Source organism: Tympanuchus pallidicinctus, unplaced genomic scaffold (assembly GCF_026119805.1).
Source record: "Tympanuchus pallidicinctus isolate F22 unplaced genomic scaffold, pur_lepc_1.0 scaffold1, whole genome shotgun sequence".
NCBI classification, from domain to species: Eukaryota; Metazoa; Chordata; class Aves; order Galliformes; family Phasianidae; genus Tympanuchus; species Tympanuchus pallidicinctus.
The window spans coordinates 924,971-943,625 of NW_026294618.1; the positions used below are offsets into that span (position 1 = coordinate 924,971).

General features: G+C 47.5%; 1 protein-coding gene across 3 annotated transcripts in view; it reads right to left on the reverse strand.

Moving 5' to 3' along the window:
- The window catches only part of CD2AP (CD2 associated protein), a 64,895-nt gene that overhangs the window by 44,470 nt on the left and 1,770 nt on the right, over positions 1-18,655 (reverse strand). For 2 of the 3 annotated variants that reach the window (XM_052692206.1, XM_052692190.1), the window contains exon 2: positions 1,529-1,689. In XM_052692206.1, coding sequence (XP_052548166.1) covers positions 1,529-1,689 — 161 coding nt within the window. Of the gene's footprint in view, positions 1-1,519; positions 1,690-18,655 lie in introns of all 3 variants that reach the window. The other variant, XM_052692197.1, reaches the window with a different exon arrangement.

Here is an 18,655-nt window from a genome sequence, read left to right on the forward strand (position 1 = left end):
CAAAGTTTGTGGAAGTTCTCCTTGAATTTGGAGAAGAGAAAAACAACATGCAATTAATTCAGTTCTTCACATAAAAGCATGCCAGGTCTGACCCTCTGAACTGTTCAGCAAACTAACCTTGGTGAGCCAAGACCTGGCATGAACTGCCTTGGGTCTGACACCTTCCTACATGGCACCTATGGGCCAGGCAAGGATGCCACCAGCACAACGATCATCAAAAAGCACATGAGATAAAAGTAAGTTAGCATTTATACACAGCCCTAGACCTCAAAGAGATTTGGCAATGAGCTAAAACAAGTTACAAGTGTTAGAAGAGTGAAAGGCATTCTTACTCACTTTCCCTTGCTAAGAGGCACAAAAGGAACAGCTGGTTAATTCCAATCATTTTTAAAGGTGGGCAATTAATTTTTTGAGCAATAAAAATGAGCAGTTTCTTTTCTTTTTTTTTCATTAAATCAAACAGAAAAATCAATTCTATTGCACTCAAGCACGAAGATGTGATCACAACACCGCACACATTCCCTCTTACAGTTTAGTAACAATGCATCTTGCTAGGATATTGTCAAAGAACTCCTACTCTGCAAATAATAGTTTTACTTCAGAAAGACAAGAATATCTAAATTCTTGTTAATTATACCTCATGGAACACCATGAAAGATATGGATATAACCAAGATACAACCATGGAACACCATGGTTACACCAAGGAAGATATTCTAAAGAAGTAAAAAGTACAAACGAAGGTATAATCCCACTAACACTTACATACTTCTCACAATGAGGCACCTGGCAGCTCAGCAGACTCCAGATTTCAGCTGTTACACGTGGAACAGCACACCTAGACTATGCAAGCAACTAATAAATAGCTGCATGCTCAATACTAGACTTACAAAACTTTCAGAGGAAACAGGAAAGCACAACTGCAAGCAGTCTTCACTTAAAACATACATACACAAATACACAGCAAATGCAAAAGGTGGTACGATTTCACAGCTTCACTGATTCACAATTGCTTTTTAGGCTAGGCCCATTCCATGCCCTTTGCACAGACACAGAGAAGGCTGTGTCAGGAAGGAGCTCCCTCAAACCAACAGCTGCCATCTGAGCTGAAGCATTCACACAACCACAGCTCAGCTGACTGAGCCACGACTGTACTTTCCCCACTCTCTTGACCTGATCTCTTCCATAGATCCACCTTCCAGGCATAGATTTTTATTTCATTTTAGTTTTTAGGAGTCAATCCATCTCACTAAGGCAGCTCACTGCGCTGCACACAACTGAAGCAGTCGCAAGGAGGCAGGATACAGCAATAAGGTATGGATCAACAGAAATGCCCACGTGAGCAAGAACAGAGAGAAGAGCTTATAAAGGGAAAAGAACTTCCAGAAACATCCCCAGAAGCCTGAATAAGATAGAAAGCCTTCAAATCAAAAATTCGTCCCCTTGGAAATATAACAGGTGTGTAATGGCATCGTTTCAGAAATAACCAGGCTGCTGTACAGCCACAGCAGCCTCTGCACAAAACTCACCTTCACAAAGTTATCTGGGAACATGCCCCGCTTGCCATTCAGCTCCCCTTCCAGCCATCCTTCTTCTTCCAGTTTTTTCACATTCCTGATGATTTCCCCAACTCGGATGGTTAGCTCATCGTCATGCACTGCATCATAGTCATACTCCACAATATACTCCACTGGAAGAAAAAAAATGGAACAACTCAGGCACGTGTTAATGTCCTCACAGCAACACTTATTCATGAGCTGCTGTGTCCCCACCCATTCCAGAAAGGTAAAAAAGTCACTTGTTAAAGTAAAGCAAAACCAGGAATAGCACATTTTGTGTGTGGAGGGAGGTGATTTTTTGTACTGTAAAAGCTTGAAGAGAACACTGCCTGAAGCCCAGGGCCCAGTCTCAGACTTAGCAGCTATGAACCCATAGGTGAAGGCCTTTGCTCATTGGCACCCATATCTAAAGGGCACCTCTCTTCAGATTCATCTGGTTTGGTACAATAAGGAATAAGCAAGCAAGCTTTAATTCTGACATAAGTTTCCTCAGAAGAGCCTAGCAATGCACTGGCAAACTCGTGCACTTGTTGCACAAGACCTAGTGGAGTGGCTTGTATGGAAAGAAGGGCTCATGTGTTGATGAAGAAATCCTGCTCGTGCCAGGACTTCCCACAAACCTGCAAGCAATCAGCTCCCCTCAGCCCAAAGCAGTTTAAGGCCAGGCTGGATGTGGCTCTGGGCAGCCTGGGCTGCTGGTTGGCGACCTGCACACAGCAGGGGGTTGGAGCTGATGAGAGCTGTGGGCCTTTGCAACCCAGGCCATGCTGGGATTCTGTGAACCTCCCCTGCTCTGCAGATCACAGCATACACCAAGACAAGACCAGAGGGGGGTTGAACAACAGACATTTTGAAGAGCTGTACATGTCTTTTATTTGCTTGCTTTCTCCAGATTTGTTATTTATTGATCCATAACAGCATCCAACAAGTACTTCACAATTAAGGAATCAAATGGGAGAAAAGCAGTCTTCTGGGGCTTTCCCCCAGCTCCATCAAACCAAGGCACACAGTTCTTGCCTGTGCGTATCTTTGCCACAAGCACTGCTGCATGTGTTCTGAAGCAGAGCCTTCAGCCCTCTGCCTACAGATGAACTCAGAACACCAACAGTAAAAATCACAGCTACAGGATTGCACCAGGGATGCAACAGAAGTGTCAGAATGGCCTATGTGGTCATTCTCAATACAACCACTGATGAAGGAGCCAGCTGAAAATAACCACAAAAGCAGTTTATTTTCCCCCTCCTCTTTAAGAGAGAATGTTGTATTTGCCTTGAACAGAAGTCACCACCACAGTTATCTGCTTGTGACACAAGCTGTGCAACTCCTCATTTAAGCTACTGTCATGGTGTGAGCTTATTTTTGCCCAACGTTTGCTCTAAGCTTGCTTCAGTATTTATTTTCCCCACAACTGCCTGCAGCAAGCACAGAAATTGTCTTGATTCCGCAGAGTGTTTTTCTGCCGCTGAGCGGTTGAGATAAAATACTGCTGCACAGACTGGAAATTCTGTCACTGACATCATAAAGACAATCGCCATCCATAGCCTGGAAACAAAAATGCCATCTTCCAACCAACCCATTTTGGAAACCCAGACACACAGTGACCTCAGACAGAGCCATGCTACGTACTTCTCTCAGGCACACGAGCAAGCACTGCATTTCAATGCACACAGCACAGGACCCGTTTTGTGAAGGTAAATGTGGGAAGCAGAACACGAGGTCTCTCACTGTAACCACACAAAGCACCGAGCTGCCAAACACCTGGTCCCCCTCCCACAGCAGACTCTGAAGCAGTAATCATAGCCACGCTGTGTCAACATGAGCTAATTATTTTAAATGCCTCTTTATTTCCTTGGGGAATATTTCTGCATCTGCCCTTGAAACACACAGCGCATTCATGTTGGTCAGCAGCTGTAAAGCACAGACGTGTCGTGCCAGCAGTCGGAGGAGGTCCTCAAAACCACCCAGACATGCTCTGGGAGACTCCACGTTCTGAAGACAAACTGAAGTGAACAAACATCAGCACTTCAGTTTTGAAATTCAGGTGCTGAGTTTCCTCTTGTGTTTGGCAATGACTCTTAACACCATCCTCCTTTCCGACGTACACAAACAGGATCTAAACTCCATTCCTTTGCCTGGGAAGTGGGAGCGGTCATGGGGAAAGCCAAGATAAACACGCTGTATGAAGCTTTCATGTGATGACACCAACAGATCTTCTGCTCAGTCCTCATGAGCAACATTTGCCAGTTCTGCTTTCCATTAGCAAGCAGTGCCAGGTGTCCACGTGATTCAGACTGCAGCACAAGGGGCAGGGAACCTTTCCACTGCCCAAGCAGTCCAGTCACCGGATGATGTTACCTGCTGAAGGCAATTCCACTTGTATTTTCCCAAGCAAAACACTGTTCAACAGTGACAGCAAATGCTTTTAAGTAGTCACAAGTCAATGACAAACACTGCTGTATGGAGTAAATATTGCAGGCAAGGCATAAACCACTCCCTACTCCAAGTACAAATACAAATTCTTCACCCTAGTCCTCTATCAGATCAATTAGAAGCTGTGTTTAGGAAAAAAAATCAAAGACAAGTGTTAGACATTAGCTGGCACATGCTTCAAACTAAGAAATGAGGTAAGGAAACAAAATGACAAGCTAAGCCAGATTCATCTCGATTGGAGTATTACAGAATATATATACATAAAGCGGAGAATGTAAGAAGTGGCAGAACAGAATGAGTAAAGCAGAACTACACTTAGCATCCAAAAGGTTGAGGGAACTGGGCTTGTTTAGCCTGGAGAAGAGAAGGCTGTGGGGTGACCTCATGGTGGCCTTCCAGTGCTTGAAGGGAGCGGATAAACAGGAGGGGAACGGCTGTGTGTGAGGGTGGGTGGTGATGGGACAAGGGGAATGGTTTTAAAGTGAGACAGGGGAGGTTTGGGTTGGATCTGAGGAGGAAGTTTTTCATGCAGAGGGTGGTGAGGCACTGGCACAGGTTGCCCAAGGAGGCTGTGGATGCCCCATCCCTGCAGGCATTCAAGGCCAGGCTGGATGTGGCTCTGGGCAGCCTGGGCTGCTGCTTGGCGACCTGCACACAGCAGGGGTTGGGACTGGAGGAGCGCTGTGGGCCTTTGCAACCCAGGCCGTGCTGGGATTCTACGATCCTGGCTGCAGACAAGGGGCTGGAAGCTCTGTTAGAGGAGCTCAGTTTAGCCTGAGCCATCCAAGAGGACCTGGGTGATAAGCAGTTAAAATCAACAAAGACATAAAGAAGAAATCTTGCCTGACCAAACTGATAGCTGCCTTCAATGCAAAACTAGTTCACTGAGTGAGCAGAAAGCAGGAGACACTATTTCTCACCCAGTTCTAACAAGGCTTTGGACAAAACCTCTCACAAAATCCCCATACACAAACTGACAGGAGTACAGGCTAGACAAGCATATGGTGAAATGGACTGCAAACTTTCCCCAAATGCCAGAATCAGAAGGTTATCCTCATTGATACAAAGTCCAAGCACAGGCTGCTCACCAGTGTACGCCCCAGCAGTCACTGCCAGGGCAGTACAGCCTCCCAGTGAACACTCAGAGCCAAACCAGACACAGCCCGCTGCAGCTGGCCCTACTCACAGGATCACAAGGTTGGAAAAGACAAGATCATTCAGCCCAACCCTCCTCCTATCAGTATTACTATCCACCAAGCTACTAAACTGTATCTCATAGCTCCTCATCCAGCTCATACTCCGAGCAGAAGGGCTGGCCGAGGTGAGCAGAGCTTCCAGCTGCAGCCATTCTGGGACTGGTTGAAGCCAAGGTCCTACCTTTGGAGGCAGCTTTCTGTCCTCCAACCAGAGCACTCAGTGTCATCACAGAACCTCCCAGAAGGTGGGCTCTGACCTACTTCTGGTGATGCTGGGGGAGGGGGCACTGATTGAATCGACAGCGCTAAGCAAAAAAAAAAACAAGAACACCACACAAACAATTGGAAATCTTTCGGGGAAATACGGGGTCATATTGGGCTCTGTGGTGCGGTCTGTTCAGCTCTTGGTTTCCAGTAAGACGGCAACTTCCCAATACAGTGGATCTGATATATGAAAACCAGCCAGTGGTGTCATTGCATCCCCCTGGCAGAGGTAAAAGGCGCCCAACTTAACAACACTGCCTCTCTGATAGAACTGCAAGCAGTGTTAGCCAACGTGTCCCCCAAGAAAGGCATCCAGTTTCTGCTGGCACAGGTGAACTCTGCACTTCTCTGCAGTGTCAGCACCTCCTTATCAGCACAGCCACCCAACGCCCATCTTCACTGGCTTTAAACTGAGCGAGTCCGCAGCTACACGGGCTTTCCCTTAAGCCACCTATTAGAGAAGCCTTTGGGGGTCCTTTGGGAGCTCTACAAAAATAAGCAAACAGAAAAGAAACCAGAAAAGACCAGATAATAGACCAAAATTCTAGCCTGCCTTTGTCTTGAGTGGAAATAGCCAAGGGTCACACACCCATCCAGCAAAGAGCACATTTTCACATTCGTGCTACTGCATGTAGGATAGCACGCTGCTGTCAGAATTCGGGGGCCTTTCTGTACTAGCCAGAAAAAAAGACAGAGACCAGACAAAATAAACCTCCTGCAAAAGACACCGAACAGCTTACAAAACTAAGCCAAAGTCACCTGTGGGATAACTGAAAACCCCACATATCAACTCCCTGGCTACCCAGGAAGCCTTGAGCAGAGCTGGAGGACCAGGTCCAGCATCAAGCTGCAGGAAGAGCCTGAGCTGTTTGCTGTGCTCTGGAAGGGTCTCCTCAGGTTGGTTTCAGGTTGGCTCAGCTGGAAAGTCATTTATTGGAAGCTGAGCCCTGGAAAATTGTCCGGCCTCCAGAAGCAGCGTGCCAGCAGAACTGCAGTTAGGTCATAACAGGCAGTTGCTAGATGTCTGAAATAAACCTCAGTAATACTCTTACCCTCACTTCCACAGCTTTCACAAAACCCAAAGTTTAGTTTCTTCTAAAACTAAGCTAACACGTCGGTCAGAATGTCTGAATGCACACAGAGTTAAAAGGAATGCAGCTTTACAGCAGACAAAACTTACATTAGAGACAAAAGATAACAGAAGACAACCCTATCCTTTTCCTATCACACATTTCTTCACAACTATCTCAAAATTGGGTATTAGGTTGAAGGAGAAAGCTCTGCTCTTTCACAACTGCTTTTCCCCAGAATGCCCCTACAGTTTGCAAGATGGCCATGAGTTCCAGCTGTTTTAATAGTAACACTGCAGCATACAACTGGACACTTAAGAAAGGAGTTCAGGAGCCAACGATGAAAACATCCATAAACACTAATCGTGCTCAGTGGTTGTAAGAGTGGGCTTTTCCCCCACTTCCTACCACAGCATCCTGCCACACTGAGCAGCGATGCTGATGACTGCCCACGTGCTCATATCAAGAGAGCTGGTAGGCCTTCTATCCCCAGCTTCCAAAACCCTGCCCGGCAAGCTCTCCTGTTCAGAGGTGAGCATCTGGTTTTGGACAGCCAAATCCCAGCCACCACTGCACAGCCAGGCTCCCTCCTCTGTGTCCCACAGCTGCTCCCTGAGTCACCCTCCTCTTCATGCAACTGACCCTCAAAGCCCACACTCACCAGTTCCCCAAAGGGACAAGTGGGGTACAGCCATGGGTTCAGTGTTCCTCACACTGAGGAGGAAAGCACCCAACATTTCCCACTATTGGAGAAACCACCCTGAACACCAACCTTGTGCAACGAAGGAGCTCCTTTCATACTGCAATAAGCATCAGTATGAGAAGCAAACAGATGGAAACACGCTGTTCCTTTTCTCCTTTTCACAGGGCCCAAGACAGCTACATCATTCCCAGAGAGAAGAGAAAGAAACCAAAGCTGTACTTCCAAGACATATTAATCATAGAATCACAGAATGGTCAGGGTTGGAAGGAACCTCAAAGATCATGAAGCTCCAATCCCCCACCAAAGGCAGGGCCACCAACCTTCCCATTTCACAGCAGCCCAGGCCGCCCAGGGCCCCATCCAACCTGGCCTTGAACACCTCCAGGGATGGGGTATTCTCACAGGGATGCTATGATCACACATTCTCTTCCATGCTCACACACATGGGCTCTTCGTCCTGCTTTGTGCTGAAGTTCACGAGTGTTGTTCTGATGTATCAGATACAGAAAACAGCCTCAGAAAAACCCGCTTAGTGCCAACTCTCCACAAGTGTGCCTGCCTAAGATGGCTCATGGCAGGGTCAGAGCAGCAATACTGCATCAAAACCAACTTAGATCAATATCCAATACTTGAAGGGAGCAGATTAACAGGAGGGGAACGGCTGTGAGGGTGGATGGTGATGGGACAAGGGGAATGGTTTTAAAGTGAGACAGGGGAGGTTTGGGTTGGATCTGAGGAGGAAGCTTTTCATGCAGAGGGTGGTGAGGCACTGGCACAGGTTGCCCAAGGAGGCTGTGGATGCCCCATCCCTGCAGGCATTCAAGGCCAGGCTGGATGTGGCTCTGGGCAGCCTGGGCTGCTGGTTGGCGACCTGCACACAGCAGGGGTTGGGACTGGAGGAGCGCTGTGGGCCTTTGCAACCCAGGCCATTCTAGGACTCTGTGATTACCGGCCCCTTCCAACTCAGGGTAGCCTGTGATTACCTTATCCAATAGAAACAAAAATGGCATATTTGTTTCCCCCCACATCCTCCAAGTACTCTGAGCAAGAATCAGCATGCTATCCTCACCTCTCAGTGAAAGAACATAGCAAGAGAAGATATGAAGCAGGAAGCATTACAGGAAAACCTGTGCTAACTGCAGGTATTTAAGACTATCATGTAGAAACAGAAGAGGTCAAGGTGTTTTATTAGGGAAATTCCCTTAAGCATTACGTGAGGCTTTGTTCTGCTTGCTGCCTCTTTGACTGTCTGAGTAGAGCTCAGTACAGGAAATCAGAGAGGAAATCAGAGCGGTGACACCAGCAGAACAGGCTGCAAATGTCTTCACAAGTAAAGCTGAACCGCCACTAATCCAATAAGCAAAGAAACCACGGACCACAAAGGGCCCTGAGAAATGTGCTTGAAAACAAAAACCAAAACCAGAAAACCCCACCACCATTTCCACAAGCCATGACTCAGGTACTGTCCCATATACAGGCTTACGTTACGTCTTCCTGTTTCTTCCTTTACATTAATTTTATACCACCCGTTTTGGTAAGGCACTCAAAGGTGAGTCACAAAACACCAGCCTACAGCAGCTGCTAAAACGGGGCCGTGTCAAGAAGCTCTGAACAAGGAAATGAACACATCCCACGTAGATCCTGCAGCCCCAGAGCACTACATAAGCACCCATCTACCACAGGCTTAATACTGCATTTCCAGCTTCATTAGCAGTTTCTCGCCCAGACCTGCACTGGATCATCAGCTCACAAAACACATTTGAAGACTCTGTTGCTTATCTGAGCTAGAAATCATTTTACTAAGTTAGAGAAGAAGAAAAAAGATCTGCATTTGAATTATAAGAAATTAATACTGTTTGAATACAGGCACATTTAAGCCCCCTTCCTACAACATCAGGGCAAGGTGCTGACACTACGAGAGCTGCAGTTTCTCATGCTGACTGTCCTGAGGACCCCTCCAGCCCAAAAGGACTGCATGATCATAGCTCCAGGTTACGAATCCATACATACAGAAGTAAGGTCTTTGAAAGCCCTCTGGTCTCAAACCACAACCTCTTCTCACAGTATAAAAAACCACCCAACTGCTTCGATAGATGGCCTACAATTTGGCACATCTCTAATTCAGAATGGCAATTAGGATTTCTGCAAACACGGCAAGAATTTGGCTTTGAAAGGCATTTATGGAAACTTAAAAGCTTCCTTCGGATCATGCACAAAGTGTTCCCTTCAGCTTCAAAAACAGGAATGATGCAATTGTCTGAACGGTCCCAGACTGGGATCTTTCAAAAACCACAAAATATGCTTAACATTAAAATAGTGGTAAGTGTTCCTATCTGACTTCATTCTGTCGGGATGGCCCGTACTAATTATTGCGTTAATGAAGTTCATTCACTTAATGGCACGGACATTTCAGTCAATACAATCGAACAGTGGACTGAAAAGCACTGACAGAAATCCTTATGTGATGGATTTTTACAGCAGCCAGTCAAAACCATTAAGGCTCGAGGGCACCCTAAAGCTTCAGTTAGGTATTTTTGAAAGAGATTGAATTGCTTCTGTAGCTCAATTATGTTCTAAAATTTAAGAAATCGAGTCCTTTAAAAAACCATTTGTGACATGAATTTAGAGGAGATTTAACCACATCTTATCAAGATTATGACTTAAGCCAGCAAGGCTTGCAACACTTTGTGGGGAGGAAAAAAGCCTGCAAGGCCCTCTGGAGGTCACGTACTGCAAACTATTCAAAGCAAGGATGACCTCTAAGTCAGAGCAAGTCACCCGAGGCTCTGACCAGCTCAATCCTGGGAGTCTGCAAGGGATGGAGACAACACAACCACTGCCAGGCAGCCTTTCCAAGACAAGCATGGCCTTATCATCTCCAAGCTGGACCAACTTCTCACATACTACGTGTACTGTCTGCCTTGCTGTGCTTGAGGCTCTCCAGTTTGTTGGCATTCAGGGGGAAAGGAGAACAAAACTGGAAACAGTATTTCAGATACAGCTTTGTGAGCAGCAGATAACAATCACAAAATCATCCAGACTGGAAAAGACTTTAAAGATTATGAAGTACAACAGCCAGCATGATCTACAAAGCCCCATCACTAAACAAGGTCCTTTAGTGCCGCCACAGAATCATCCCAGCACGGCCTGGGTTGCAAAGGCCCACAGCGCTCCTCCAGTCCCAACCCCCTGCTGTGTGCAGGTCGCCAACCAGCAGCCCAGGCTGCCCAGAGCCACATCCAGCCTGGCCTTGAATGCCTGCAGGGATGGGGCATCCACAGCCTCCTTGGGCAACCTGTGCCAGTGCCTCACTGCCCTCTGAGTTAAAATCACAATGAGCCATCATTAGCAGCAAACTGTCACTCCCACAGCCTGCTAGCTGTTCTTCTGAAGCCACCCAATATAAAGACAGGCTGTTCCCTCGAGGTGTTACACATGTGTTTCTGTGGCATTTCAGGAGATTCCTGTCAGCTCACTGCCCCAGGGCTATCACAGCACACCAGCTATCCTCTCCAGGCAGAGGTCTGCTCTGCCCTATCATCAGTGCTGCTGACGATGTCCAGTAGCCACCACATCGACCCAAGGAACAGCTGGCATCCCAGCTTCCTTTTACCTTGCAATTTTCCCATCCAGCCCATCCCTCTTTAGCTTGGCAACCAAAATGCGACCTGTGACATCACAAGTCTTGCCTGCGTGTGGTGAAGTTGTCTATCCTTATGGCCTGGTTCTCTCTTCTTCACCTCTGATCAGGAAAAGATGAGTAACTTCAGAACACAAGCATGCTATTGGTCTGTCTTCTCACTCCCAGTAATTTTCTCCTGCGTACCCACATTGTAAAACAAGCCAAAATGCTGTCTCAAAATAAGTACCATGCTTTTTTTTCCCCCCTCCCCTCCTACCCTAACTCTCCTGCATTTAAGCTGCCGATTGGCTCAATCATCAGACATGCAGCCTGGACACAGCTACAGCATGTGCCACGTCTTGCATAGCTAACTGATGGTAACACAGGACTTCGGTATTTGAGGAATTCAGGAAGGGAGCAGAGACATCACAGAAGGTTATGAAAAGCCATCTGGGGCACAGGACTGTGGTCACTGCAGGCAGGAGAGACAGCAACGGAGGCAAAGCTCTCAGAAAGCTAACCATCACTTCTGCCACTCTCAACACGCTTGAGAACAGCACTGGTAATTGACACAGGGCCGTGCAGCACAGACAAGATGCACCTTCACGTCCTGCTCGAGCTTCAAAGGATTTCATCCTTCTGACTCAGCTCCTCTGCATTCTTTCACCAGTACTGGTATGCTTTCCATAAGAGCTAAGTCTTCCACATAGTGGATCCACTCTTTCCCTATGCTGAAGATCATATTTACTTTCAGAACCACGCGTAAATTTAGTTAGGCATACAAAGCATTGCATTTGCTTTCTGTGAGCAAAACAGCATAGCTTATAATCAACCATGATTAATAAAAATACTTATTCTACTGTTTGCAAGTGCTTTTCCAAAAGATTTGCTATCTCCTTACTAACCATACAGAATCGTTTGGGTTGGAAGGGACCTCAAGGATCACGAAGCTCCAACCCCCCTGTGCCATGCAGGGCCACCAACCTCCCCATTTCACAGCAGCCCAGGCTGCCCAGGGCCCCATCCAACCTGGCCTTGAACACCTCCAGGGATGGACGGGGCATCACAGCCTCTCTGGGCAGCTGTTCCAGCTCCTCACCACTCTCACAGCACACAACTTCCCCTGACATCCAACCTCCATCTGCCCTCCATACCTGTGACAGCATAGGAACAACACATTAATTTTTATCCTAATGTCTATTTAATAGCCTCAGCCCTGCCACTGCCCTGATTTCAAAACAGCATTTCACTTTACCTGGCTTCAGAGGAGCAGTAACTGGGAACACTGAAGTTCCCAGCAAACAGCCCGTGGCACACTCTCAAGATAATTATCTGAAGCTCTGCAGACACTCCCAGGCAGCTTGTAAACACAGCCAAATAAGTGAAGCTTCATGTCAGAATCTCTACACAGAATAACACTCTATTTAACCACTTACAAAACCAGACAGGCTTTGCTTTTCAGGGACAGATTGCCAGCCGTTTGCAGAGAATACAGTTTCTTAAAACTCCAGCCAGCAGTTTGAGGACGAGGAGCAGCCCTGCCATGCTCTGTCCCTCTGCACTCCCGCAGTGCTGCCTCTTGCACCAGCCCAATAACACAGCCATGAGGTGTGCTGGGGAGCTGCTGCCAGAGCACCCTGCTGTTCTCCTCCAGTGGGATTCCACCCTGGCCAGCTTCTTCATCCCAGCAGCACACGACCACTACATCTGCCAGAAGGGAAGACTGAAGAATACATGGATAAAGTCATCATCCAGGGATCAGCCACACCTAGAACTGACAGATCCAGCACTTCCCTTGGCACTTTGTTCTAGTAGTTAAGAACCTGACCCAGAAACGTTCAGATGAATGTTTAAAGTGAGACAGGGGAGGTTTGGGTTGGATCTGAGGAGGAAGCTTTCCCACAGAGGGTGGTGAGGCACTGGCACAGGTTGCCCAAGGAGGCTGTGGATGCCCCATCCCTGCAGGCATTCAAGGCCAGGCTGGATGTGGCTCTGGGCAGCCTGGGCTGCTGGTTGGCGACCTGCACACAGCAGGGGTTGGGGCTGGAGGAGCGCTGTGGGCCTTTGCAACCCAGGCCATGCTGGGATTCTGTGATATGACTGTATGATGATAAGGAGTATCAACAGCAGTGTAATTTCTTTTAAGTTTTAGGTAGGCTTGTTCTAGTTAATCTTATTAGTCGCCAGTTTATGACACTGCTAAATAAGTCAACTTCCATCAAAGCTTTCAGTGCACACAAGGGCCTAGGATGGAAGAATACTTTCACAGCTCAAGCTGCTTCTCAAAACACACATGCTGCTGAGGGCAAGAAGAAACAAACCCACAGACATACAAAAAGCATGCGAATAACAAGGACTGGCTGCTCTGCTTTCCCTTTAGAGTCGTCGTTAAGTCAATTAAAAGTACTGTACAAAAATGGATGAAGATGGCACCAAGATTTTTTAAGAAGCATTTTAAAACCAGGAACAAAAGAGCTGTGAGACAATCAGTTTGCTGGATGATGGACACTACTGAAAGCAATTAAGACAGATGCAAGTAATTAAAGATCCAGCTTGAATCAAGTGCAAAGTAACTACAGGCTAAAATGAAACAGGTGGAAATCTCTCCATTCCCTGCCCTAAGATGCATTCCCATCCACTCTTGCACAGCAGACAATGATCACACAGTCAGGGTAAGGCCAGTCTGCTTGCTGACAGGATAATAAGCCTAGCAGAGACGTTTACCACATCAAGCAGCTTATCAGCTCACACCACAGCCAAATAAACCACAGCAGCCCGTGCTGGCCAGGAACATCAAGCCCTGTGCAGCAGCAGCCTCCAGTTATCTCTGATGAAACACAGCATGAAACTGCACTCACAGGATGAGTTTCGGTGCAAATCAGACCACATGGAAGTCAAGCCCTAAAACCTTTCATAACTGGAAATGTCACTTCTGAGTTAGGTGATGTGATTCTCCCTTAGTAAAGATTATGGTACTGCAGTGGTTTCATTTCTTAGAGCAGCAAAACGTGGGAACTTTTCTCCTCCAGTTCCAAAAACACATTGCATGGGAGTGACTCAAACCATTCTGACAAGTTGGCTCATTGTTCTGCTTTTGCAGTTTTCTAAATTAATAAATACATTAAAAAAACAGAAACAACACGGCTTGGAAAGCAAGCCCTGTGCACAACTAAGGAAAGCCAGGGCATTTCCAATGAACCTCGCAGGAGTAAAGCTGGAAGAACCTTTCCCACCAGGACATCCCTCCCAGCAGCACTGCTGATGTGCCACAGCCAGCCCTGCCCTGACAGCCTCACCTCGTGCTTCTTCACAGCCCTGAGCTCCCCGTCCATTCCTGCAGGGCCAGCCTGGCTGAAAACAGGAAGGCAGGGAAGTGTCAGATGATTCAGCTCACACAAACAAGCCAAGAGGTCAGTAACTCCCAGCCAGAGCTGAGGCTGAGACCGAGCTTCTTATGCAGCCAAAGCCATTTGACTAAGGCTGACCAAAAGGCAAACACTGATGACTTAGAGTCATCTTTAAATGGCCAGGAGAATTTCCAGGAACTCTGGAAAAAGTGTTTGCTTAATTTAAAAAGTACTAAAATCACTAGCAAGTGCAGTGCACAGACACCAAGTGACAGCCACTGAGCTATGGCTGCTGAGGAAACAGAAGGAACGGAGAGACTGCTTGGTGCCGCCCCATTTCCAAGCCATCTGCATTCTTCCCTACTGCCCAACACTGTCAGGTCACAGTGATCGAGGGGCCGTTCAGGAAGCTGTACAAGCATAAGCCATTCAAATAAGACTTTGATAATAGTCTATCAGGTTGAGCCAGCAAAGGTGATAAAAATTGTTTCTTAAACAGTAATGGCAAATGGGAGCTGGACGTTCAAAGCACTGTGGCACATGAGCTCACAGACAGATCCCTGCCTCGCTCTCCAGGCAGCACTGCTTGGGCCATCAGCTTCTCCTGGAGCAGCTCGGCACAAACAAGTCGCTCAGGTTACAGGAAAACACCACATCCATGTTTTGGAAAATCCTCTACTCGAGTACTTCTACAAAAACCAACAGAAAACTTGAAAGAGTACCATTTCTCAAATATCAGCTTTCAGAGGGCTTTTTAAGTAATTCATGATATTAAATTCAAAGTTATTCCGCAGAAAGCAATCCTGCCTAATAGCTTGGTTGTCACACCTTGATCATGTTACAGGCAGCACACAAGCCTATAAGAAAAGATCACCTTATATCCCATGCGGCCTCACATTATATTGTCTCCAGTGCACATCATTCTGAAGTGGAACGATGGAGCTCCTTGAGCACACACAGCCCAGCACTTCTTCACTCAGATTCTGGCAGTAGCAGCACGAAGTATTTTAGGGAATGCAGATCACAGAACCACAGCACGGCCTGGGTTGCAAAGGCCCACAGCGCTCCTCCAGTCCCAACCCCTGCTGTGTGCAGGTCGCCAACCAGCAGCCCAGGCTGCCCAGAGCCACATCCAGCCTGGCCTTGAATGCCTGCAGGGATGGGGCATCCACAGCCTCCTTGGGCAACCTGTGCCAGTGCCTCACCACCCTCTCAGTGAAATACTGTTCAAAAACACTGCACAAATGCTTTGCTTTTCCATTTAAGTTTCCTGAGACAGCCACAACTCTGCATATTGCTGGAGCAACTGAACAGCGTCCAGTCCAAAAATAGTTGTTGGTATTAGTCAGAGAAAGTAAATATTTGTGCTGGCATCACAACATTATTGGTCTCACTTATGCCCAGAACCACAGAACAATTGAGGCTGGAGAGGTCACCTGGGTGAACACCCTGCTCAGAGCAAGCTAGCTACAGAATCCAATCTTTGCTGCACTGTCACGTCACATAGCCAGCAATGAGTGCAGAAAGCACCAGCTGAGCAGCCCAGTGTAACAGCCAGGCACTGCTCAAATCATTGCAGCAAGCCAGCCAGGGGCAGCGTGCGAGCAGGTTGATGCTCACAGCAGCACAGGAGCAAAATTGCTTATAACTGCTGCTCAGAAGTAGACAGGAGTCTGCATAGCAACAAACTACACCACCGTGAGGTGGGAGGGAGTTTTTAAATGGCTGGTAGTATGGGAATTTGGAGTAGAAGAGAAAAAGCAAAGGTTATGGAATGGACTGCCCAGGGAGGTGGTGGAATCACCGCCCCTGGGGGTGTTCAAGGAAAGGCTGGATGCTGTGTTGAGGGACATGGTTTAGTGGGAGCTGTTGGGAATAGGTGAACGGTTGGACTGGGTGATCTTTTAGGTCCTTTCCAACCTTGGTGATTCTGTGATTCTATGAGTCTATGGTTATGGAAAGGAACAGTCAGGCCATGCTATGACTCTACGATCCCCTCTCAGCCATTAAGTTTCTGCCCAAAACAGCCACACTCCAGATCCACCAGCAAAAACTTACATTTGCTCACCTTGCCCACTTCCATCCAGGTGGTCCACAGCACGTTAGCACTTGTGCTGCTCTTCTTTCCTAACACATTGCTGCCATGAAACTGGGTTAGGGGCAATGACAGCACGCACAGGGAACAGCTTGTGCAGGGGACAGGGGATGTATGGAGAGCAAAGACAAACAACTACAGCGGGCAGAAAGGAACCCACAAGGTAACAGCTACCAGGAGGCAATCAATGCCCAGCTTCTAAGAAATACGAAAACATCAGGCTGTGCGAGCAGCTCTGCAGGAGAAGAAAACAACAAAACCCCAGACAGAAAGGAAGCGCTTCCCCACGCACAGCCCTTCACATGAGATGGGCTCACAGGAAGCGCTGGGCGGCGAGCCTGTCTGCTCAGCTCCCAGTGGGCATCCAGCATTGATTCAACCATCAAGCTGCAAAGGATTAAAAAAATCCTTAAATTACTAATTGCACAGAATCACAGAATGGCCAGGGTTGGAAGGGACCTCAAGGATCACGAAGCTCCAACCCCCCTGTGCCATGCAGGGCCACCAACCTCCCCATTTCACAGCAGCCCAGGCTGCCCAGGGCCCCATCCAACCTGGCCTTGAACACCTCCAGGGATGGACGGGGCATCACAGCCTCTCTGGGCAGCTGTTCCAGCACCTCACCGCTCTCAGAGGAAAGAACACACAGTGCAGTGTTGGGGGATGACAGAAAACAGAGACTGCCCAGCTATCTTGTTTCCATGCCCTTCTCCTACATAACACTCAGTGCATCAGCTCTTCAATCCTCAGTTGTTAAAAGCGCCCAGTCTACCTAAAAAAAAAAAAAAAATACCTTCCAGACTATTTTGTTGCAACATTTTTTTGTTGGAGGTGAAGAAGGCAGAAGGCTCCCCACAAGTTAAGGCTCAATGAACTTACTTCAGTTTCTGTAGACCCAATATATTCATATTGCATTCATGCTGTTAGCAACAAAGAAGCACATCCAACTTCTCAAAGCATTCCACAGTTACAAAGTTTTCCTACATACTCCTGCAAACGGAAGCAGCACTGATTTTTGGAAGTAAAGCAGGTGGGTTTTTTTTTTATTATTTTTTATTCTTTTAAAGAGGGAAAACTGCCTGTACCTCAGAATATGCTCAAAGGAGACCAACACATTCATAAAATCATGGAGTAGCTCAGGAAAGGACCTTAAAGATGATGGAGTCCAACCGCAGCCCAACCATCCCAGCTCAACTCTACCAGCCCTCCGCTAAATCATGGCCCTGAGCACCACATCCAAACGGTTTGAAACACAGCCAGGGATGGGGACTCCACCACCTCCCTGTCAGCCCATGGCAGTGCTGAGCAGCCCTTTCTGTACACAAGTGTTTCCTGGCATCCAACCTCAACCTCCCCTGGCGCCACTTGAGGCCATTTCCCCTCGTCCCGTCACCAGTGAGGTGACATTTCAGTCTATCACTACAGCAGGTATCAACTGTTCCCTGGACTGTTTCATTCTTAGTCATGCAGTGATGTAAAACTTAGTAGCAAACCGCAAATGTAGCCAAACCTCCTCAGTAATGCAGAGTTACACATTCACATCATTTTCCTAATTGTAGCTGAGAAGCAATCTGTTATCCAGACACAGCAGGAGGCAGAAAAGCTGTCGCACTGCACTGATAAGTGGAACTCCACATCCCTCCCAATGGCTGCCGAGCCAAGGCAGCAAAAAGGTCACTCAATCAAATAGAAATGTTTCCTAGAACAGCTGAATGCACTTTTTCCCCTTAGGTCAGTCTAATTCTCCACCTGTTTGTAGAACCATGCACTGAATGCCCATGACTCATGTTGAGTGGAAGACAGAGCACTGGAAGGACAGCCTGAGCATCTAGCTGGGTGTCAGGAATGGCTTCGCACAGCCCTGCTGACAACACCCTCCTCACCACAGAATCCCAGCATGGCCTGGATTGCAAAGGCCCACAGCAGCCCAGGCTGCCCAGAGCCACATGCAGCCTGGCCTTGAATGCCTGCAGGGATGGGGCATCCACAGCCTCCTTGGGCAACCTGTTCCAGTGTGCCATCAATCACATTCTCACCACATGAATCACCAACCATTACGAGTACATAAAAGAACCTGTTGCAAGGCCCTCCGTACTTGTCTTTCCACTTTCAGCTCCCCAGAGTCATGCTGTCCTCTGTTTACTTCCCTGTTAATCTTGGAAACCTAAAATCATCGAGGACCTCAGCCACTTCCTCCAAGCCTTCTCTGACATACAACGCCTCTTTCACAGCCCGATATAAAAGACAAACAGTCTCTTATCAAGAGCCAACTCCAGCATGACGTCAGTAAAAACACAATTAAATAATGGCTTCTCAAGGTAAAGCAAAGCCATCGCTAAACACAGCAAGCACAAACTACCCTTGCATCTT